We start from the raw sequence: 18985 nt of genomic DNA on the forward strand, positions 1-18985 counted from the left end.
GCTACAAGCAAGAGTGAGACTTAAGTTAAAGTGGGTCTCTCACACACCTGCCCTCCAGGCCCACCACGGAGCTCAGATCCTCGACAGGCCTGGACCCAGGCTTTCCTCTGCTATCCTCATCAGCTCTGCTCCTCTCAGCCTCCTCTGGAGTGACTCACAGTCCCTGGGTGTCACATGCAGGCCTTCCTCGTTCCCCACCTCTCTGCAGCAAAAGTGCCTTTGCCTTGACTGTGCTGAGGGCCTATGGATGAGTACTGGACTTGGTGTGCCCCAGCCTTCTCTGTACCATGATCCCTGTGTGGGCCTCACAGGAGGGGTTGGACACACCCACCAGTCTGGGCTGCCTGTCCCTGTCACTGTCCCCAGGGAGACAATGGCAAAGTTGAAGAGGCCAGCAAGCCTGTCCCATCCCCCGGCCCTCCAGCATGAGGCTCAAACTGGGCCTCAGCACAGGGGATCCAAGTGGAGAAGCCCAAAGGCACTCAAACACCACCACCACCATGCTCCAGGCACGGGGAGCTGTGGGGCCACCTGGAGTTTCAGCCACTGCTCTGGGCTCAGTGACTTTCCTCCGGAGGGGCTGGGGCACCCTGCAAAGTTAGTCACCGTGGGGGACCTTAATGGGAAATTGCGACTTTCCCAAAGCCCTGGGAATCATCTACTCTTCTCCATACTTAGGCAGCATTTTATAGCTAGGTGAGGTCTATGTCATCAAAGCGTCCTGCCCCTATTGTTTTTTCTATCTGGTAAGTGAGAACCTCCTACTACAGCCTCCTGGGGAGGCCAGGTACCCCCAGTTTAGCCTTCTTTCTCTAGAGGCTGAACAACCCAAATCATTCTCTATCCCAGCCTACCACTGCAATTCCTCCACTCTTGTGAAAACGTTGAGCTTCACTGCAGTGTCGAGCAATTACAGAGCCCACAGGGACTGTTTGTTGAGTGACCTGGCAGAAGCCAGACGAGCTTCCCCCAGAGAGAACCTCGGTCTCTTGGGCACACAGGGACACAGGAGCCACAGGTTGTGCTGCACAGCTTGGTCCTCCAGGACCTTTTCTTTTCTTCTTTCATCTCACTTGGCTCTGGCTTTTGTCCCCCACGTAGAGCATGTCACCTTCCCTGCGCTGTCTCTCCCTCTGCACAAGTTCCCCAGGGGCACGCTGGACTTGATGTCTATGATCTCCAGGGTGACCTCTGACATCAGCTGAAATATTAATGCCTTCACTCCTCTGACCAAGACATGGAATCAGAAAGGGCAGCAGGGCTGGAAACCTTGAAAGGTCACTTTAAATGTCCCTTTCAGTTAATGTCAAGTCAATGAAAATCATCCCCAGAGTGCGACTCTCAAGCCAGCTATTCAACGGAGTGTTAATAGGAAAAACACTCAAAAGTCTAAACAGACTTATATGAAAAGGGGCACCCAAGAAAGGAAGTCAATTACAGCTACTCTTTAAGGGTCAGCCTCCTTGGCCATCAAAGGAATATAAACTAAGGATTGGGCCCAGGGATTTGGCTTCCATCCCTACCACAAAGAAAAAAAATATAAATAAAAATTAACAAAATACGCCAGGTGTGGTGGCACATGCCAGTAATCCCAGCACTTGGGAGGCTGAGGCAGGAGGATCATTCTGAGTTTAAGACTAAGCTGGGCTACACAGTGAATTCAAGGCCAGTCTGAAACATGTAGTAAAAGACAAAAACAAAACAAAACAAAACAAAACAAAACAAAAAAACCATTCAGAATGGTCAGATGATCAACTTGGCAATTATCTGCAGATAACTAAAGACAGTGAGCAGTGGGTAGGGACAGGTGCAGGACACAGTCACCTGCCTGCTGCCGGCAGGAGCGAGGCCATACTTCAGGAGCACCACTTGTTATAAACAACCTGAAAATGAACATTCCAGACCCAGCACTTCACTTCTTCACCTGAATCCTAATGAAATTATTCAGGGATCTCAAGACTCCAGAAGTCATGAAATCTTCAGACCCCAGACTCAGCCAAGGCAGGATGCTCAGCCCTTGCCGGAAGGCTTGTGCAGCTCTAACCTGACTCCTGTGGGACTGACATGGGTTAAGGAGCCAGCAAGACCTCACAGTCCGGCTGCATGTTGTAAGTCTGTGTGCGTTATTTCCCACAAGGAAAAAGTCGAAATGTGTGCACCAACATGTTAACACGCACTGACTGTGGGTGACTGGAGTATGGACAGTATGTGTTTTCTTCTTTTTTCATTTTTGATATTTGTTTATTTATTTATTTTGCGGTACCAGGGATTGAACTCAGGACCCTGTTGTTTATTTTGAGATAGGGTCTCACTAAATTACTGAGTTTCTCAGACTGGGCTTGAATCTGTGATCTTCTTGCCTCAGCCTTCTGAGTGCTGTGATTATAGATGTTTGCCACTTTATTTTCTTCCCTCATTTGGATTCTTAAATTTGTATATACTGATATTACAAACTCACAGGGCTTTTGTCTCCCATGATGTGTAGGTGCAAGCATTCCCTGCAGCCCTCCTGTGAGCTGGCACTGTGGGTATCGCACCTGATGTGCCCACAGGGTCCAATCCCTCTCCCAGGGACACAACTGGACAAGGACTCTAGGCTCAAAAACCATTTCCAGGGCCTGACAGACAGGGCCTCGATGATCTGATTTCTCTCAACTTTATTACAGGCATTGATATTTAGAGTGGCCCTAATTTGAATGACTTCACAGAGTCAAGTGGTGGCTGATCTTTGGGTAGAAATCTCAGATTTGAGTTTTTGCTGCTTCTTCAATGGGCAGTTTAGTGCCACTTACAAATCTCTTGAACCCAGTTTCCTTACTTATAAAGTAGGATGCTCTAACTCATAGTGATCCTCCTATCTCAGCCTCCTCAGTGTTAGGATTACAGGCACGCACTACCATGCCCGGCTTCACAGGCTGGCTCAGCACCTGGGGCTGGTATAACATGCGATACTGGGGATCAATCCCAGGTCTTTGTGCTTGACAAGCAGGTGTTTAGACCCCTAACCTATTTCCCCAGGCCCCATGTGGACTTTTAAAGAGTTTATCTTGCTACCATGACATAAGAAACCCACATCAAAATGATGTGTAAATAATAAGCGGGTTTTTTTTTTTTGTTTGTTTGTTTTTGTTTTTGTTTTTTTTGTTTTTTTTTAGGATTTTTGAGACAAGGTCTCACTGGGTAGCTCAGGTTGGCCTTGAATTTGTGATAATCCTGCCTGAGCTTCTAAGTGCTGGGATTGTAGGTATGTGCTACTCTACCGGCTAGCATTTTATACTTATACTTTATATGTTGTAGAAAGAATACTGTAAATACCTCTGTACATTTGCCAGTTGAAAGACCAAACTTCTGGGCACATTATGGTTTCGCTTATATTTCTTCTTCCCTTCCTTTTTAAAATTTATATATTGCACATTAATGATGTGCAGTGCTGTTGGCCCCACTCACCATCGCATCTCCTCTTCCTGCTACTGGCATTGCAAGTCTCCTCTGGGGGACAGAAGCCAGGGGCCCGACCTGCAGGTCTCCATCCCCAAGGCCTTAAGGCTGGTGCAGAGATGGGCACAGACCCAAGCCACTCCAATCTGTCTCCTCCCACTTAAAGGAAAGCAGTGCTCTCCTGCTGTTGGGGGACAGTGAGGGTCCTGGACACCACTGCCCACAACTGCCTGCCCCAGTGAAGCCAGCAAAGGAGAGCAGGGTGAGAAGAAGGCAGGTCCTGCAGCCTAGGATGGCCACCTGGGGCAGGAGCTGGAAGTGGTCCCTGGAAACCAGCTCTGGAGCTCATCCTTGGCCGGCAGCTCGTGAGCCTCTCTGATGAGGTTTGGGCCCTTCCAGCCTCCTGAAGCCACCTGCCTTGTCTGGCAGAACTTGCAGCTTCTCCACTGGCAACCTCACAACTGCAGAGACCATTTCATAAGGAGCCTAGAAAATAAGGGCGGAGGGTGACAATGGCAGCAGCCTGGGGATGTGCTGTGGTCTGAATGTCTCCACTGAAACTTGTGTTGGAACTGAATTGTCCTCAGCTGGGTACCATGGTATGTCCTGGCTACTTGCAAGACTGAGGCACGAGGCTTGCTTGAGCCTAGGAATTTGAGACCAACCTGGGTAAGAAGTGTTTTTTGGGTTTTTTTTTTTTTTTTTTGGCTGACCATCCACCCAAAGTTGTTTGTTTTTTAAAAAAAGAAAAGAAAAAAAGTGAGAAATGCAATTGCCATTGCAATAGCATGAAGAAGTTGGGCCTTTGAAAATAATTAGGAGCCGGGTGTGGTGGAACACACCTGTAATACCAACCCGCAGGAGGCTGAGCAGGAGGAGTGTTGGGAGTTCAGGACCAGCCTAAGCTGTAGAGTGAACTCAAGGCCACCCTGAACTGCATAGTGAGACCTTGTATCAAAAAGACAACAAAAAAGTAATTAGGTCCCCTCAAGATCAGGTAGCCTGAAGGCCCTCACCAGAAGCAGCCCATAGATCCTGGACTTGCCAACCTTGAAGACTGCAAGCTGGCTACACTCCATGCTTCATGAATAACCCAGCCTGTGCTCTCCTGTTACAGAAACAGAAAATGAACCAGGGCGGGACAAAGAGGCAACACCAAAGACTACTCTTGGTCATTCTCAGTCCTGCAGGGTGACCTGGTGCAGGGTGACCTGTGGGCCGGCCTGGTGAAGCAGTGGTCCCTTTGCATTCCATGTCTTCAACCCCATTCTGATGAAGCAGCTCTCCTGGAAAGACTTATGCTGATCATGCCCAATGTCAGGTGAGGAGATGGAAGCCAGGAGCACAGAGCCATCTGCTCAGTATCGGCCAAGTGGAAACCGCACAGCTGGTTCCCGGGCCACAGGGACACTGCTATAAGGACAAGAATGGTACTATCTGGTTCTATCAGATATAGCACAAGGCCCTGGTGACATATGGACCAGTTTCTCTCTCGCATGTGCCATCCTCCTGCTCGCTTGGCAAGAACCAGGTCTTGCCACCTCTGCCTGGTGATGCTGAGCCTGGATCAGCTCTGCTGCCCAAGCTCTGTGACCTGGGGCAGAGTCTTAAGGCTGCGGCACCTGTCACCTGTCAGGCAGAGAATAACCGAGGCCTTACTGGCCTCCTAGAGTGCTCATGATGTTCTGGTGAACTGAACCCACAGGAAATTCCATGAGCATGTGGTGATGAACGCTATGCAAAATGTGTCTCAGCACCAGTCTCAGGTGACACCACTGAGCTGCCAGGCAAGTGACAGGGAGCAGAGGTTGTGGAAGTGGACACCCTAGCCCCATAATTGCAGCTCAGCTGCCATCCAACTCCCTAAGCCTCAGGTGTCCCCTGGTCAAACAGGAAGGACAATATGGACTTTTATTTTTCTGTTTTTAGATGCTGACCATCCACCCAAAGTTGTTTGTTGGGGGTTAGGGAGATGGCTCAGTAGAATAAGTGCTTCCCTGGCAAGCACAAGGGTCTGAGTTCAATCCCTGGTTCTGCCAAAAAAAAAAAAAAAAAGCTGTTTGCTAAAAGGCCTGATGCCCAGGTGGTACTTCTGGGAGTTGGGGAGCCTTTGTGAAGTTCTGGTGTCAGTGGGGTGTGGTCACCTTCTGCAGAGACCTTTAGGTCATTAGAAGCCTCACCTCAGGGAGATTTTGGGAACCACAGTCTCTTTCTCCCTCTTCATCCTGGGTCATGATGTTAGTTCTCCAAGTGCCCCCACTGTGAGGACTGCCCTTGACAGAGGCCCAGAGCAGAGAGGCAGGCAGTGCTGAGGCAGAAAGCTTAGGACTGAGCCATATACACCTCTCCTCCCTGTGAGTCCCGGCTCAGGTACTGTGCAGTAGTGTTGGGAGGTTGGCAGGCACGTGAGTTTGCAGTGAAGACTGACTGAGATGACAGCCCATAACTGGCAGCAGTATACCTGGATACTGCTCCACATGCGGGTAACCTCCCACTCATGGAAGGGTACATGGCCAGAGAGTAGCCTGTCTGTGGCATGGCTGTCAGCTGTTACTGTCCCATGGGCCATCCTGAGATAGACTTTACACATCTCTGGACTCTGTAGGACCCCTCATCCATGAAAGAAAGGTTCCCCTTCAGTCCTTCCTGCTTTAAGGGGCAAACCTAAGAGCTGACCAACTCCCTTCCATGAAACTTTTGACTCTTGGAGAGCAAAAGAGAAGTACAGTCTTCACTCTGGAGCTGGACTCAGCAGGTGTGTGTTTCTAAGAGTAGGAGTGCTGTCAGGGTGGATGGCAAAGACAGGCTGGGAAAGGACAGGGTGTGGGCACAGGCCCAGTCTGAAGGGGTGGCAAGGGGAACATGACCCAAGAAGTCTTTGCTTCCTGCCCTCACAGCCTCTCAGTGTGCGAGGCAGGGGTGAGAAAACAGTGCTGTGAGGAGACTTAGAGAGCCCAGAGCTCACAGCTGCAGTGAAGGATAGAGACTGTTATCACCAGAGATACGGAGAGATTAAGAAGAGGAGGAAGGACAGGGATCTGAGCTCAGCAGGCTTGTGGCCCAGGAGGAAGGTCCTATCATCAGCTGGGCTCTCTGGGCCACAGAGCACAAGCTCAGAGAGGACCTCAGAGCCTGGGACTGTGCAGTGCAAGGTAGAAAGGCCATTCCTTCCCAGTGACCAAAGCACACACACACACGTGTGTGTGTGTGTGTGTGTGTGGCAGTAAGTTATCCATGCAGAAAATGAGATGCATACCTCACTCCACACACCACAACAAAGTACAGCTAGATTAGAGTTAAATGTAAACTATTAAGCTGAAAAGAAATGGAAGGAAAACAGGTGGGGTAGTACACACCTATAATTCCAACACTCAAGGAGGCTGAAGATTAGAAACTCAAAATCAGTTTGGACAATTTAGCAATTTAGCAAAACCATGTCACAAAATATAATTAATTGGGCCAATGAGATAGCTCAGTGATCTGAAGTACTTGCTTAGACAAGCTTAGGCAAGTGCAGGGACCGCAGTTCGATCTCTGGCACCACATGCTGCGCCCAGGCGGGTTGAGCTGGGCAGAAAACAAACAAACAAAAAAATGAATTAATGAACTAAAAAGACTAAAGATATAGCTCAGTGTAAAGGTCCAAGATTCAACCCGCAGTACCACACAGAGTAAAAGGAATAATGAAGCATATATTTCAGGAGTTTTCTAAACATAAAGGAAAGAAGCCCACATATAACATTTAAACCTATGTCAAAACAACAACAGTGTTAAGAATATCCAATTTCTCAATTGTTAAAAATTGCTATAACGGAGATGAAAGCACTTCAAAAACTAAAAGACTGTTTTCTATATATGTCAGAGTAAAGTAAGTGATCTTTTCATACAAAGATTTGTACAATGATCAGAAGACAATAAAGCCTCCATGGGAAAAAGCAGAAAAGAACAGCTAATCTTTGCAGAGCACTGTGTGCCAGCCACGCTGCTGAGGCCCGCAGACGCACAACCCCAAGGGGCAGTCTTACTGCTCTGGTCTCCTGGAGGAGCAATCGCGGGCACAGAATACCCTGTTGGTCAGATGGCAGCACTGGAACCAAAGCCTGCCTGAAGGCACAGCCTCCCCTCGTTATACTCCGCTTCAAATCGAAAGGAAGAACTCGCCACAGCCATTGCATAGATAGCTACAGACACATAGACCATCATTATATATGAGATGGGCTACAGCACAGGGATTAGAAGGCAATATCCAAGGAGGGTGTGCCCTGGGCCAGGTGGGGTCCGAGTGCTCTCCATACCTCTCTGCCTATGGCCAAACCCACAGACAGCACCACCAGGCCCCTGAAGGGGGGCGGGGGGTGCACTGAGGACCTTGCAGAGGGGACCCTGGTGGGCATGAGGAGGTCTTCACCTCCAGGGCCACCTCCCTGTCTCTTGTGTGGAGCTCGCTTCCCTGTGGCCAGGTTCTGCCTGCATCCCATCCAACCTCTGGGAATTGCTGCTTGCACAGAACCCTGTGTATGACCTCATTGGTGTCTTCTGTGGCCTTCTGGGGGACAGCTGATACCTTTGACCTAGCAGTTATATTCTAGAAAGGCATTCTATGCAGACAGTCAGGAAGATGTTAAAAGGTATAAGACTATTTGCATCAGTATTAAGCATGAACTGCCACAGCATTAAACAACAAGGAAGGAGTGTGACACATGTGATGGCCCATATGACCAAACATGATGTAGCTGTAGCCAGGCATAAAAGGGTATTGAATGGCATGGAAATATATTTTGAGTGAAACTATCCTGTACAACTCTAGCTGCTCATGTAACAGTGACTAGAAGCACTGACCCTAAACTGTAAGTACCAGGAATGGCTCTCTACATAGTTGTTGGATTATGGGTGGTTTTTCTTTTTCTTTTCTTTTCTTTTCTTTTCTTTTCTTTTCTTTTCTTTTCTTTTCTTTTCTTCTTTCTTTCTTTCTTTCTTTCTTTCTTTCTTTCTTTCTTTCTTTCTTTCTTTCTTTTTTTTGTGGATGGCTCAGCCTGCCTTGGGGGTGAGGGCAGGGCCGGCATGGCATGTGGTGCTGGGAATCAAACTGCGGTCCCTGCACTCTTGCTTAAGCTTGTCTAAGCAGGGACTTTAGACCGCTGAGCTATTTCACCAGCCTAAGGTTTTTATTTTCTTCTTCATGTTACTTTTGTATTTTGCAGATTTTTTACAATCAATGTTCATGTGTTCTTTTAGTAATTAGAGGAAATAAATCCAGTACCAAATATATACATACATATATATATATATATATATATATATATATATGCCAGGCACACATCTGTAACCCCAGCACTTGGGAGACTGGGGCAGGAGGATTACTGCAAGTTCAAAGACAGCCTAGACTACATAGGGAGACTCTATCTTAATAAACCAAAAAAGCAAGTAATCACGCCTTATTTGCTTAAACAAATAAGCAAGTAATCATGGCTGACTCTGCACACAGTTGAGCCTGCCCCTGAGCAATGGCCCCACTGACCACGGACACCACCAGCTTCAGTGCTGAGCGGCTCCATCACTGTGCTCTGCACATGTCACCAGCCCTCGGGGTGTGCATGGCTGGCTCCATGCGTGCTTTGGGACCAAGTGTAGCTCTGGTGTGTGACTGAGGACAGTCAGCTTGCCTGGACTGGGTCCAGACAGATCTGGGGACAAGGATCAGTTGACCTTGTGGGAGAGGAGAGAGAGCCCTGGGGAATAGTACAGAGCTCCAGGGAACCCTAACCCACATCTACTTGGATGTGGACAGTTGAGCAGCTGTGTAAGCTTAGACAAGTTTTAACCTCTCTGGGTTTCAGTCTTCCCTAAAATGGGAATAGAATTACTTATCTCTTAGATCATGAATGCTTTAATAAATTAAATGAGCACAAGCTGGGTGTGGCGGTGCATGTCTGTATTCCCAGAACTCAGGAAGCTAAGGCAGAAGGATCACCATGAGTTTGAGGCCAGCCTGAATTACACAGTGAGTTCGAGGCCAACCTGAATTATACAGTGAAACCCTATTTCAAAAAATGAAACAAAACAAAAGAATACAGAATAGAACTCATTGAACAATAGTTAATGTCAAAGAGCCTCTGATAGTCCCAGAAACTTGTTTTTCCATACAAGAGGGTGGCCATGTGGTAAAAGCAGAGTGAGGAGGATTCCAGTGGACATAGCCTGGCACTGCCCACCTTGTGCGCTGCCCACCTCCTGCTCTGCTGGCCACTGGTGCCACTGGGGGATGGGGAGCAGAGCTACCTGCAGTGGGTCCCAGGTCCAGACTGGACTCATTCAGTTCCTCCTCCTCCTCCCAGAAGTACTGTGGTGGCTGCAGGATGCGGGACTCCTCGCTCTCCTCGCTGGGAAAGCCTGAGCCAGGGGCCCCCAGGCCAGCCCCCAAGCCCATGGCCTCACTGGGCTCCTCTGCGTCCAGCGGCTCCAGGCCGGTGGGCAGCAAGAAGTCGAGCAGGGAGGTAGAGGTGAGGCCTTCGGGGCCTGGCTCATCCGTCCCTGCTGCATATTCACCCAGCGACACTCCTGCACAGACAGAAAAGACATTATTAGAGAGGCAGGGAGGATCAAGGATGATTAGGGCACAGCACTGCCACAAAAATCTACTTCATGGGACTTTGATGGACACCTGACCCACCAGAGGATGCAAAAATAAAGTACTCAGCCTCTGTGGCATCACTCAGGGAGGACGAGGAAGCTGGCAGGGGCAGAAAGGACCTGGTGCCCCATCTGGAAGTGGCTCTGCATGCCCAGCCTTCCTGGGAGCTGTGCCAGGCAAGGCCACAAACACAAGAAATAACATGGTCCCAGGTGTCCATCCTGGATGGAAATGTTCCCAAAGCTGCCTAAAGAACGTGCTTCATATGCCAGCCATGCAGTATCCTGAACACACTGTAGAACACCATGGAGCTAGGTGTGGTGGCACGTGCCTGTAATCCCAGCACTTGGGAGGCTGAGGCAGGAGGACCATTGCTAGTTCAAGGCCAGCCTGGGCTACAAAGTGAGCTTAAGGCCAGCCCAAACTGAATAGTGAGACCCTGTCTCCAAAAGAAATAAAAATAAAAACACTGTCTGAAGTCCTAGGAACAAACTCTCTCATGTTGGTAAGCTTGCATGGGTATCCAGAACCTTGGATTCCCCCCTCTTGCTTTATTCAAAACAAATGAAGAAAACAAGTTTCTCATTCATTATGAACAGGAAGACAGCCTTCTTGGCCAACTCCACAATTTGCTCTAGGTCTCCGGAACGTGGCTCACGACCCCAGTCTCAGTCCCCTGCCTGGGAACATGGAGAGAAGGACCTGCAGACTCGCCTCAGAACTGGCACCTTCAGTGAGTGGAAGAGGGTCTGGGCAGCTCCCTGCTCTTGCTTGGTGAACAGTGTGGTCTGGATTGACTGTAACACATGGGGGGTTTTGGCAATGCTCACAATGAAAGAAAGTCATCAGTGTCGTGCTGAGTGCTCCGCCAGCACTGTGAATGTTCCTCCCCACCATGAGGCCACAGGTGATGGGCCCAAAGGACATGAGGGCGATGCAGACTCCTGCCAGACACAGAGGCAACGTTGGCATGGGCCTGGCACCCCACAAGGGACCAGGAACCAAGCCCAGCCTTGAGGGGAGTCCTGGGTGGTGCTGGTCGGGAGGAAGAAGCACCTAGGAGAGCATCCTCAGGTGGAGGGGACTTAGTGCCAGGAGCACATGGTTTACACTCAGAACTCAGACTTCTATAGCTGAGCATGGTGCCAGGGACTTGGCAGCCCAGCCTAGTGTCCTCACCTAGAGAACAGGGACAGTCATTCCTACAACCTCTATCCAGCCCAGGGAGGAGCACAGAATGAGCTAGCCCCAGGCAACAAAGAGCTCCATAAACCAGACTGTTCTGCAAATGCAAGTATCATTACTCTGTACAAAGAACAAAAACTGGGAGTGGTGGTGCATGCCTGTTATGGTTTGTGTATAGGTGTCCCCCTCAAAGCCTCATGCAGTCTTGGGGCAGCTTCTGGAGTTTGCAATTGATTACTGTGGGTGTGCCTGCTGCACCTGCCCTGGGGCAGGTAATCTGCATTACACTGTAAGGTTGGAAGAGAAGCCAGCTGCTTGAGCTGCTGCTACCTCTTTCTTGCTTTCTTGCTCTTTGCCGCAGCCATGAAAGGTGTGCCACTGTGCACTGGACCCAGCTGAGTATGGACTGAAACCTCCAGTAACTGTGAGCTAAATAAACCTTTCCTTCCTTCATTTTGAGTGTCGGGTATTTGTCCCAGCAACGAGAGAAGAGTAACTAAGAAAATGACTATAGTCCCAACTACTCAGGAGGCTGAGCCAGGAGGATCATGAGTTCAAGGCCAGTCTAAAATTTAAAGAGACTCTGTCTCAAAACAGAAAAATATAAATAAAAAGGGCTGGGATTGTAGCTCAGTGGTAAGTGCAGCATGGATTCCATCCTCCAAACCACTGAATCAAAACAAAATAAAAAGAAGCTATAAGAGCACAGGCCTGGGAAGCCCTTGGCCTAAAAGATAACAGCCCATGGAGATGACGCAGGAACCAGAAGCTACTGTGAGTAAGCAGCTGCTGCTATTCCAAATGGCTTCAGAGAGGACACCAGGACACCCAAGTGGGAACAACTGTAGCCATCCCCAAATCTGACCCTATAAAAGTCTGTGTCACCAGGCCACTCACAGACCCATTCCTGTGCTCTAGCAAAGACAGTCTTTAGCTACCAGAGGCAGCACTGTGGAGCTGCCAGGTGGGGCCAGGGGCTCAGATGGGCTTGGCCTTCTACATGACGGAACTGCTCCAGGAGAAAGCATCTGCCGGCTCCTTGCCATGCCCCTCCCAGAAAATCTCCACGCTGCCTCCAGGTAGCCCTGGTTCCAAGAAGCTCAGGCTATGCTCCTATGTCCATGTCACCAACTCAGATGAGAACAGGTGCCTCTTATGTCGTGTTCTTTAGAGCCAAAGTATTCACAAGCTAGAGAAAGCCAGCCCATCAGTTGGGGGCCCTGCCCTTGAGGTTCTTTTTTGCTCCCTGATGAGGAAGAATCAAGGATCTTGACTTCTTCCCAGCCCAGGCCTTTCTGGGACCCTTCACTCACACAGCCTTTCTCGTTATAGGGACTCGAGCCTCAATACTGTCAGAGAGAGCACTATCTATCCCCTAGCAAAGCCTTGAAAGAAGCCAGATAACCATCTTCCCAAACTTCTTCCCAGAGGCTGGTCACTGGTTTCCAGCACAGATGCCTTTCCCACGGGACCCAGTCGCTCCTCCAACCAAAGGCTTTGATCTGTATCCCTTCCTTAAATTGAAGCCACCCAGTGAGTCACAGTGACCGAGGGAACAAACGAGATGCAGAGCTATGCTTCTTCCAGGCCTGGCCTCAAGGGGCTGGCACACACACCTTTAGCTAAACACCTCTGGACAAGCCTGCCCAGGGAATAGCCATGTCACACATCAGCTCAAGTGCCAGCAGGGCTAGCAGGACCATAGCTGATATCACACCTGAGGGTCTAGCTGTGACCAGCAAGGTTACACACTTAATGAATGGCTGTTCTAAGGCAGCTCTTGGTGAACTTGGCCAGCATGGGTCATAGGAGGTCTTCTTAATATGGTGGCAGCACACACTCAGGAGGATGAGGCAAGAGGATCATCATGAGTCAAAAGCCAGCCTGGGGGCTGGTGAGATGGCTCAGTGGTCTAAAGCATCTACTTAGAACAAGCTTAGCAAAGCACAGGGACCACGGTTCAATCCCCCAGCACCACATGCTAGCCAGCCCCGCCCCCTGGTGGGCTGAGCTGGCCACACACACACACACACACACACACACACACAAACACACAAATAAAAAAAAATTAAAAAAAAAAAAAGCCAGCCTGGGCTATAGAGCAAGACCCTGTCTCAAAAAAAGAAAACAACACCCAGTGTAGTAAGCTTCACCCCAGAACTTTGCATCTGGTTGGTCTGTGATGAGTCAAGAATTTGCATTTCTTTTCTTTCTTTCTCTTTCTTTCTTTCTTTCTTTTTTTTCTTTTTTCTTTTTCTTTTTTTTTTTTTTTTAAAGAATCTGTATTTCTAGGAAGACCCAAGGTAATACTTCAGTTCCAGGATCACATCGGGAGAACCACTGTTTCAAGAGACTAAATTTGAGGGTCATTTGTTACGCAGAAGTAGCAAGCTGATACACTGAGAAAAATCTAAAATGGAGTAGGGTATAAGTGGTTAATTTCATTCATTCATTCATTCATTCACTCATTCATTCACCCCTGAAGCCCACTGAACACTGCCTTTGGACCAGGCCTATGCAAGTCCATGTAGACAGAAATAAGAAAGCTATGATCCCTCTGCCCCCACAAAATTTTGTTTCCAATGGAGAGACCAGCAAGGAAACAAATCATTATGGAATAGAGGATGTGACTGGCCACTGACACAGGAGGACAGGAAGACAGATCTGACAGGTAGCATAGCAACAGAACTACTCACAGCAGCATACTGAATGAGCTCAGTCTGCTGCAGATGAGAGGAAAGAAGACATAAGGGAACAATGACACCAGGGAGGTATGACAGCAGCCAGAACTCAGCACACATTATCAGGTACAGTAATGCTGTCCAAGGATATGCCCGGCTAGTGCCCAGACTCCCCCATGCTCTGCACTAATGACAAGCCTCAGGGACGAGTGGACTTGCAGGGGCTTCAGGGCAGTGCAGTCTGCACAGGACTCTATAGGAGGTCCTAGGACTCCCTAACCCAGCTCTCCTCTGCACTGTCCTCTAGAGAATGGCTGTTCAGGATGAAATGGGCATGTGGCTGGGCATGGTGGTGGCACACAGGAGGCTGAAGCACGAGAACTGCCATGAGTTTGAGACCAGCCTGGGTTACATAATAAGACCCTGTCTCAGAAGAGAGAGAGAGAGAGAGAGAGAGAGAGAGAGAGAGAGAGAGATCCCAATTAGCTGACTACCTGTAGCTCTCCATTCAGTCTCCAGGCATGCCCAGAAGTGCTGCTGGTCCACATGCTGGGACTGCACTTTGAACTGAGGAAGCTAGGAGCATCTTCTAAAATGCAAATTCAGTGCTCCTATCCCTTTCTTTAAATGGCAGTGGAGATGCTCCATGTGACACTGCCACCCCCTCTGCAGGACTTGCACCCTGCTCCACAGTTTCCAGGGCTTGACACCCCCTTTGCCTTCTGGGTCTCCCGTGCACCTGCCCCTCCCATCTCCTTAATTCTTCCTCAGGTCTCTAGGCTAGGCCAGGAACCCCTTGTCTCTCTTCTCCCAGCCCATCCTACCACCATCCCCCATTCCCCCCAGACATGGGGAACATGCAGTCTGTGAGGCCCTGGTCATTCCATGCCAGGTACTGTGCCTGATACATGCAAGAGCTCAGTAGTGGTTGGAGTAAATAAATAATCCAACACAGCCCTCTTGTTTTACAGACAAAATAATTGAGGCCTAGTGGAATTAAGGTCAAACAGCTGGTTAATAGCAGAGCTGTCATTAGCTGGCCTCTCCCCATAAAAGGTCTTGCAAATGCTCCCTGTGGAAGAGTGGGAAGCTCTGAGGGGCTGGCTGTGTCCTTGTCATGTGGAGGATGAGAAAAGAACAGAACACCTGAGATAGCATCAGCATTTCATGGGACCCACAGGCCACAGAAAGAAGCCCATGCTAAAGACCCCACAATGCCCTTTCCTTCTGCTGGGAGCCCTGCCTAGGATCCTGAGACTCAGGGTGGGGTGACCTCTCCTCTTGCAGCAGACCAAGCCGGTCTGTGGCTCCCAGCACTTGTACTACCCAGGATTCCCTTCATCTGTACTTCTGTATGGGCCTTATCTTTGAAAATATTTTCTCTATAAAGTGTTTTTATTTAATAGTTATTTTCTAGTTTTTAATGAATGAATCAGAATCATTTCATCCTGCCAATCAGATAGAATGCTAGTTAGCACTGAACCATTGTTTCAGTGGACTGTGCTGTCTCATTGGGGATAAAATCTGATGTGTGGTCACCCAGAGCCCCATGGCCACTCTGGACCATCTATTCTGGGCCACACTGCATGCCAGGCCATGCCTGGATTTGCAGAAAAGAACAGCCATTCTCTGCCTTCAGGAAAATGATCATTTTATAGAAACTGGAATCCAAGCTCTTTACAAGGTAGCAGGTGCTATAGCAGACTATCCCCAGGGCTGGGGAACATGGATGGCCAGCAACCAGAGCACAAGAACTGCGTCTGCAAAACTGCATCACGCAATCTAGGTGGGAGAAAAAAGTCAGCTGCTGAGAAATGGGGGTGAGAATTAAACAACCTTTTTTTTTCTTTTTTGAGACAGGTTCTTGCTATGCAGTTCAGGTTGGCCTTGAGCTTACTTGATAGCCCAGGATGGTCTTGAACTTGAAATGATCCTGCCTCAGCCTCGTGAGTGCTGACATTATAGGCATGTACCACCACACCCATCACAATCCATGTTTTAGAGGCTGCAGGCTGTCTATGAGGTGGAAATTTTTGCCCACATGCCCTAAGGCTATTGCCAGGGCTATTGGGAAAGATTGCTTGAGCCTTGTTTGAAAAGGGAAAACTGGTTTTCCACAAGAATCCTGTCTCTTTTAGAGAGAACTGTGGTGTGGTAGAGGAGCTGGCACAGTCCAGGCTCTGGTCTGGTTCCCTGGAACTGCCTGAACCCCAGAAAGCTCCTTCCACATTCACCAGGCAGGCCTGATCACAGAAGCCAGTCCACCTCTACCTCTGGGGACAGATGTATTTCACCCTCCAACCCCCAGCAGAGGGCTGTCCTTGGTGTACTCGTGGGTCTCTACCCTGACACTGCCAGGACTTAGGGAACGGCCTCCCGTCACTGACCCTTCCCTGCTGCTCAGGCGGACAACACAGGCTTCTTCTGATACTGCTCCCTTCTTGCTTTGTCTTTCCTGATGGCCTGATAGGAATTAACGAAAGACTTTGAAATCCTGCTGCAGAAAATAAATCTGGTATTTCCCTCTTTTTTCATCCCTTCTCCAACAAAGGTTTCATTTTCTTGAAGTTGTTTTTCCCCACAATGCCTGTTTTGTCTTTATATAGAGCATATCTTCAGTGGCCTTGGCAATGGGTAATTATTTAGGTAATTTGGAGAGGATATCTCTTTTCAAACTTGCATACTATAAGATGACATCCACCAAAATAGTAGCTGAGCGTGATCATTCTGTGTATAATTACTTCTTCACTTAATAACTAATCTGCCTTCATGGGGACCCACCTGACTGAAAGTTCAGGATTATTCTCTTTTTGTGACTGATTTTCTTTTTCTAGCACCTATAATTTTCTGTTATTTCATCACTCCTGACAGAGGAGAGGTGAGAAAAAGAATAAGTATGCAAAGATTAAGGGCATCAGCCTCAAAAGAATATGTCCCAATCAAACTCAGAGGAGGCCAGTATAACATGCAGACATCTTGGGGGCTGTAAAAACCCAAGGCAATCAACATGCTTTATCTTACTTTTCCAAATTGACCCTAAAGTCTTCACCTGGTGAATTGTTTCTGATTTTTGCTATTAGCTCCACTGCCACCCCACCCTTAATCAGCAGATTTGAAGTCCAGATCTTCCTAAGCCCTCCACAGACACTGATATAGGAGGTGCCCAAAAGCATCGGTCACATCGGTCTCGTGACTGCATGTCAGCCACGAGAGAAACGGTCCCACAATCATTCTACCACACCTCCTACACATACACATCTGAGTGTTTGCAGTCAGATAAACATCACTGAAAGGTGCCGAGGTGTGTGAGGGATGACACACATATGTGCCCTCCTAGCATGCAGGTAGAGCATGTCATGCAGGGAGTGTGCAGCAGAAAGAGGGGCCAAAGCTGCTAACAGTAATTAATCCACCTGGTCACAAGGGGACGTGGGCAGTCAGAGCTGGGTCCAGGTCCCAGGAGACTTTGCAGACCAGTGCTGGTTACTGTCACACAAGCAAACAGGGCATTTAAGATGTGCAGGGATACAAATTGGTTTGTGTGAATGTCTGACACCCACGCTAGTGGTTTTTTTGTTTGTTTGTTTGTTTTTTGTTTTTGTTTTTTTTCTCTGCACACCACTTAGAGCTTTCATCCATCAGCAATGGAGAAAATGAGTGAGGGTTCATTCAGCCATCCCAAGGCACTCGCAGGTCACTTTCCTGTGGTTGTCATTAGGAGCCCCATTGCGATGGCCCCTCTATCACTTCTTCCCCAAAGAACCTTCACACACAAGCCTCCTCCACTCACACAAACTGCATACAAGCCACATCACTGCAGGTTACCCACATGGGACATGTCTGCTGGCCAGTGTCCCCAACATCCTGCAACACCCCCCCCACTACACTAACACAGTATTTTCATGGGTCTTGAGAAGTCACTCAAATCTATCCAGTGAATTCACATACATGCACACATACACACACACTCATTACAGTGCTGCCTCCACACCTTCACACATACTTGGGCACACATCCCTGTGTTGTGGCCCTGTCCTGTCTGACTCACCCTTGCAGAAAATTCCCCTCCCCCACTCTGGAGCAGCTGCCTGCCTTCCGGCTCTCACACCCCTTGTGTCTACCCTGTATACACATACACACACCCCTGAATCCCACACCTGCCTGGGAAGGTGCTCAGAAAGGTCTGTCTTTTTCTCACACTAACATATCATTTTTCACTTGCCCCATGCCCCCAGCCTGTGCTGCACCCACACAATCCAACGCACGTGTGCAGCTGCTGAATGGAAAGCACACATCCGAGTCTCACACAAGCATCCCTTGTGTGGCAGCTGCGTAGAAGCCCTCCAGCATGTAACTGTCACAGAGATCTCCCATCCCAGTGTACCCCACCGTTTTGTCAGCTCCTAATATAGTGCCCAGCACATTTGAAGACACACATTCACAACGACACACACTCGCGTAAACATCCACCCCCAGCCACGCAGCGATGTGCAGAGGCTTCCTAGCAGTTTTCCTCTGTCAGCCACAGACACTCCTACCACACTGCTGTGCAGTGTGGCCCCATGGGACCTTTACAAGAGTGGTCTCTTGGATCTTGCGTGTCTGTCACACGCGCACACACACGTATGAACATACCCGCGCGCGCACACACACACACCCCTCAGCCCTGGCGTGGCCCCAGACGCGCGCACCTGTCATCCTGCGCAGCGCCAACGGCGACGTCTGTCCCACTTGGGCACAGGGTCGCCCCCTGCAAGAGTGGGGTGAGAAGAATGCGCGTCTCAGGCGCCCAAGACCCCCGGCCTCCCGTCTAGGCCCCCGCCCCCGCCGGCAGGACATAGGGCCGCGGTGACACGCGCTGTCTGCCCGGCCCCTTTGTTGGCTGTGCGAGGAGCTGTCCAGCAGGCTCCATCTCCCGTGCCCCTCCGGCCGGCCAGCCTGAGTCCCGCGCCCGTGCACTCACCCCCGGCCAGCAGCAGCAGCAGCAGCAGCGGCGGCGGCGGCCGCGACAGGGGCGGGCCCCGGGCTGCCCACAGCAGCCGGCCCATGG

At 49.4% G+C, this 18985-nt stretch overlaps 1 protein-coding gene across 1 annotated transcript in view; it reads right to left on the minus strand.

Annotated features, from left to right (window-relative positions):
- The window catches only part of Podxl2 (podocalyxin like 2), a 35080-nt gene extending 16097 nt beyond the window's left edge, over positions 1-18983 (minus strand). Inside the window, exons 1-2 of the mRNA XM_004646102.2 lie at positions 18899-18983; positions 9718-9996 (exon numbers count right to left, since the gene is read on the minus strand). Of these exons, the coding sequence (XP_004646159.1) occupies positions 9718-9996; positions 18899-18983 (364 nt within the window). The remainder of the gene's footprint in view (positions 1-9717; positions 9997-18898) is intronic.
- Between the last annotated feature and the right edge of the window lie 2 nt (positions 18984-18985).

The sequence above is a fragment of the Octodon degus genome, unplaced genomic scaffold (assembly GCF_000260255.1).
Source record: "Octodon degus isolate 3935 unplaced genomic scaffold, OctDeg1.0 scaffold00254, whole genome shotgun sequence".
Taxonomy (NCBI): Eukaryota; Metazoa; Chordata; class Mammalia; order Rodentia; family Octodontidae; genus Octodon; species Octodon degus.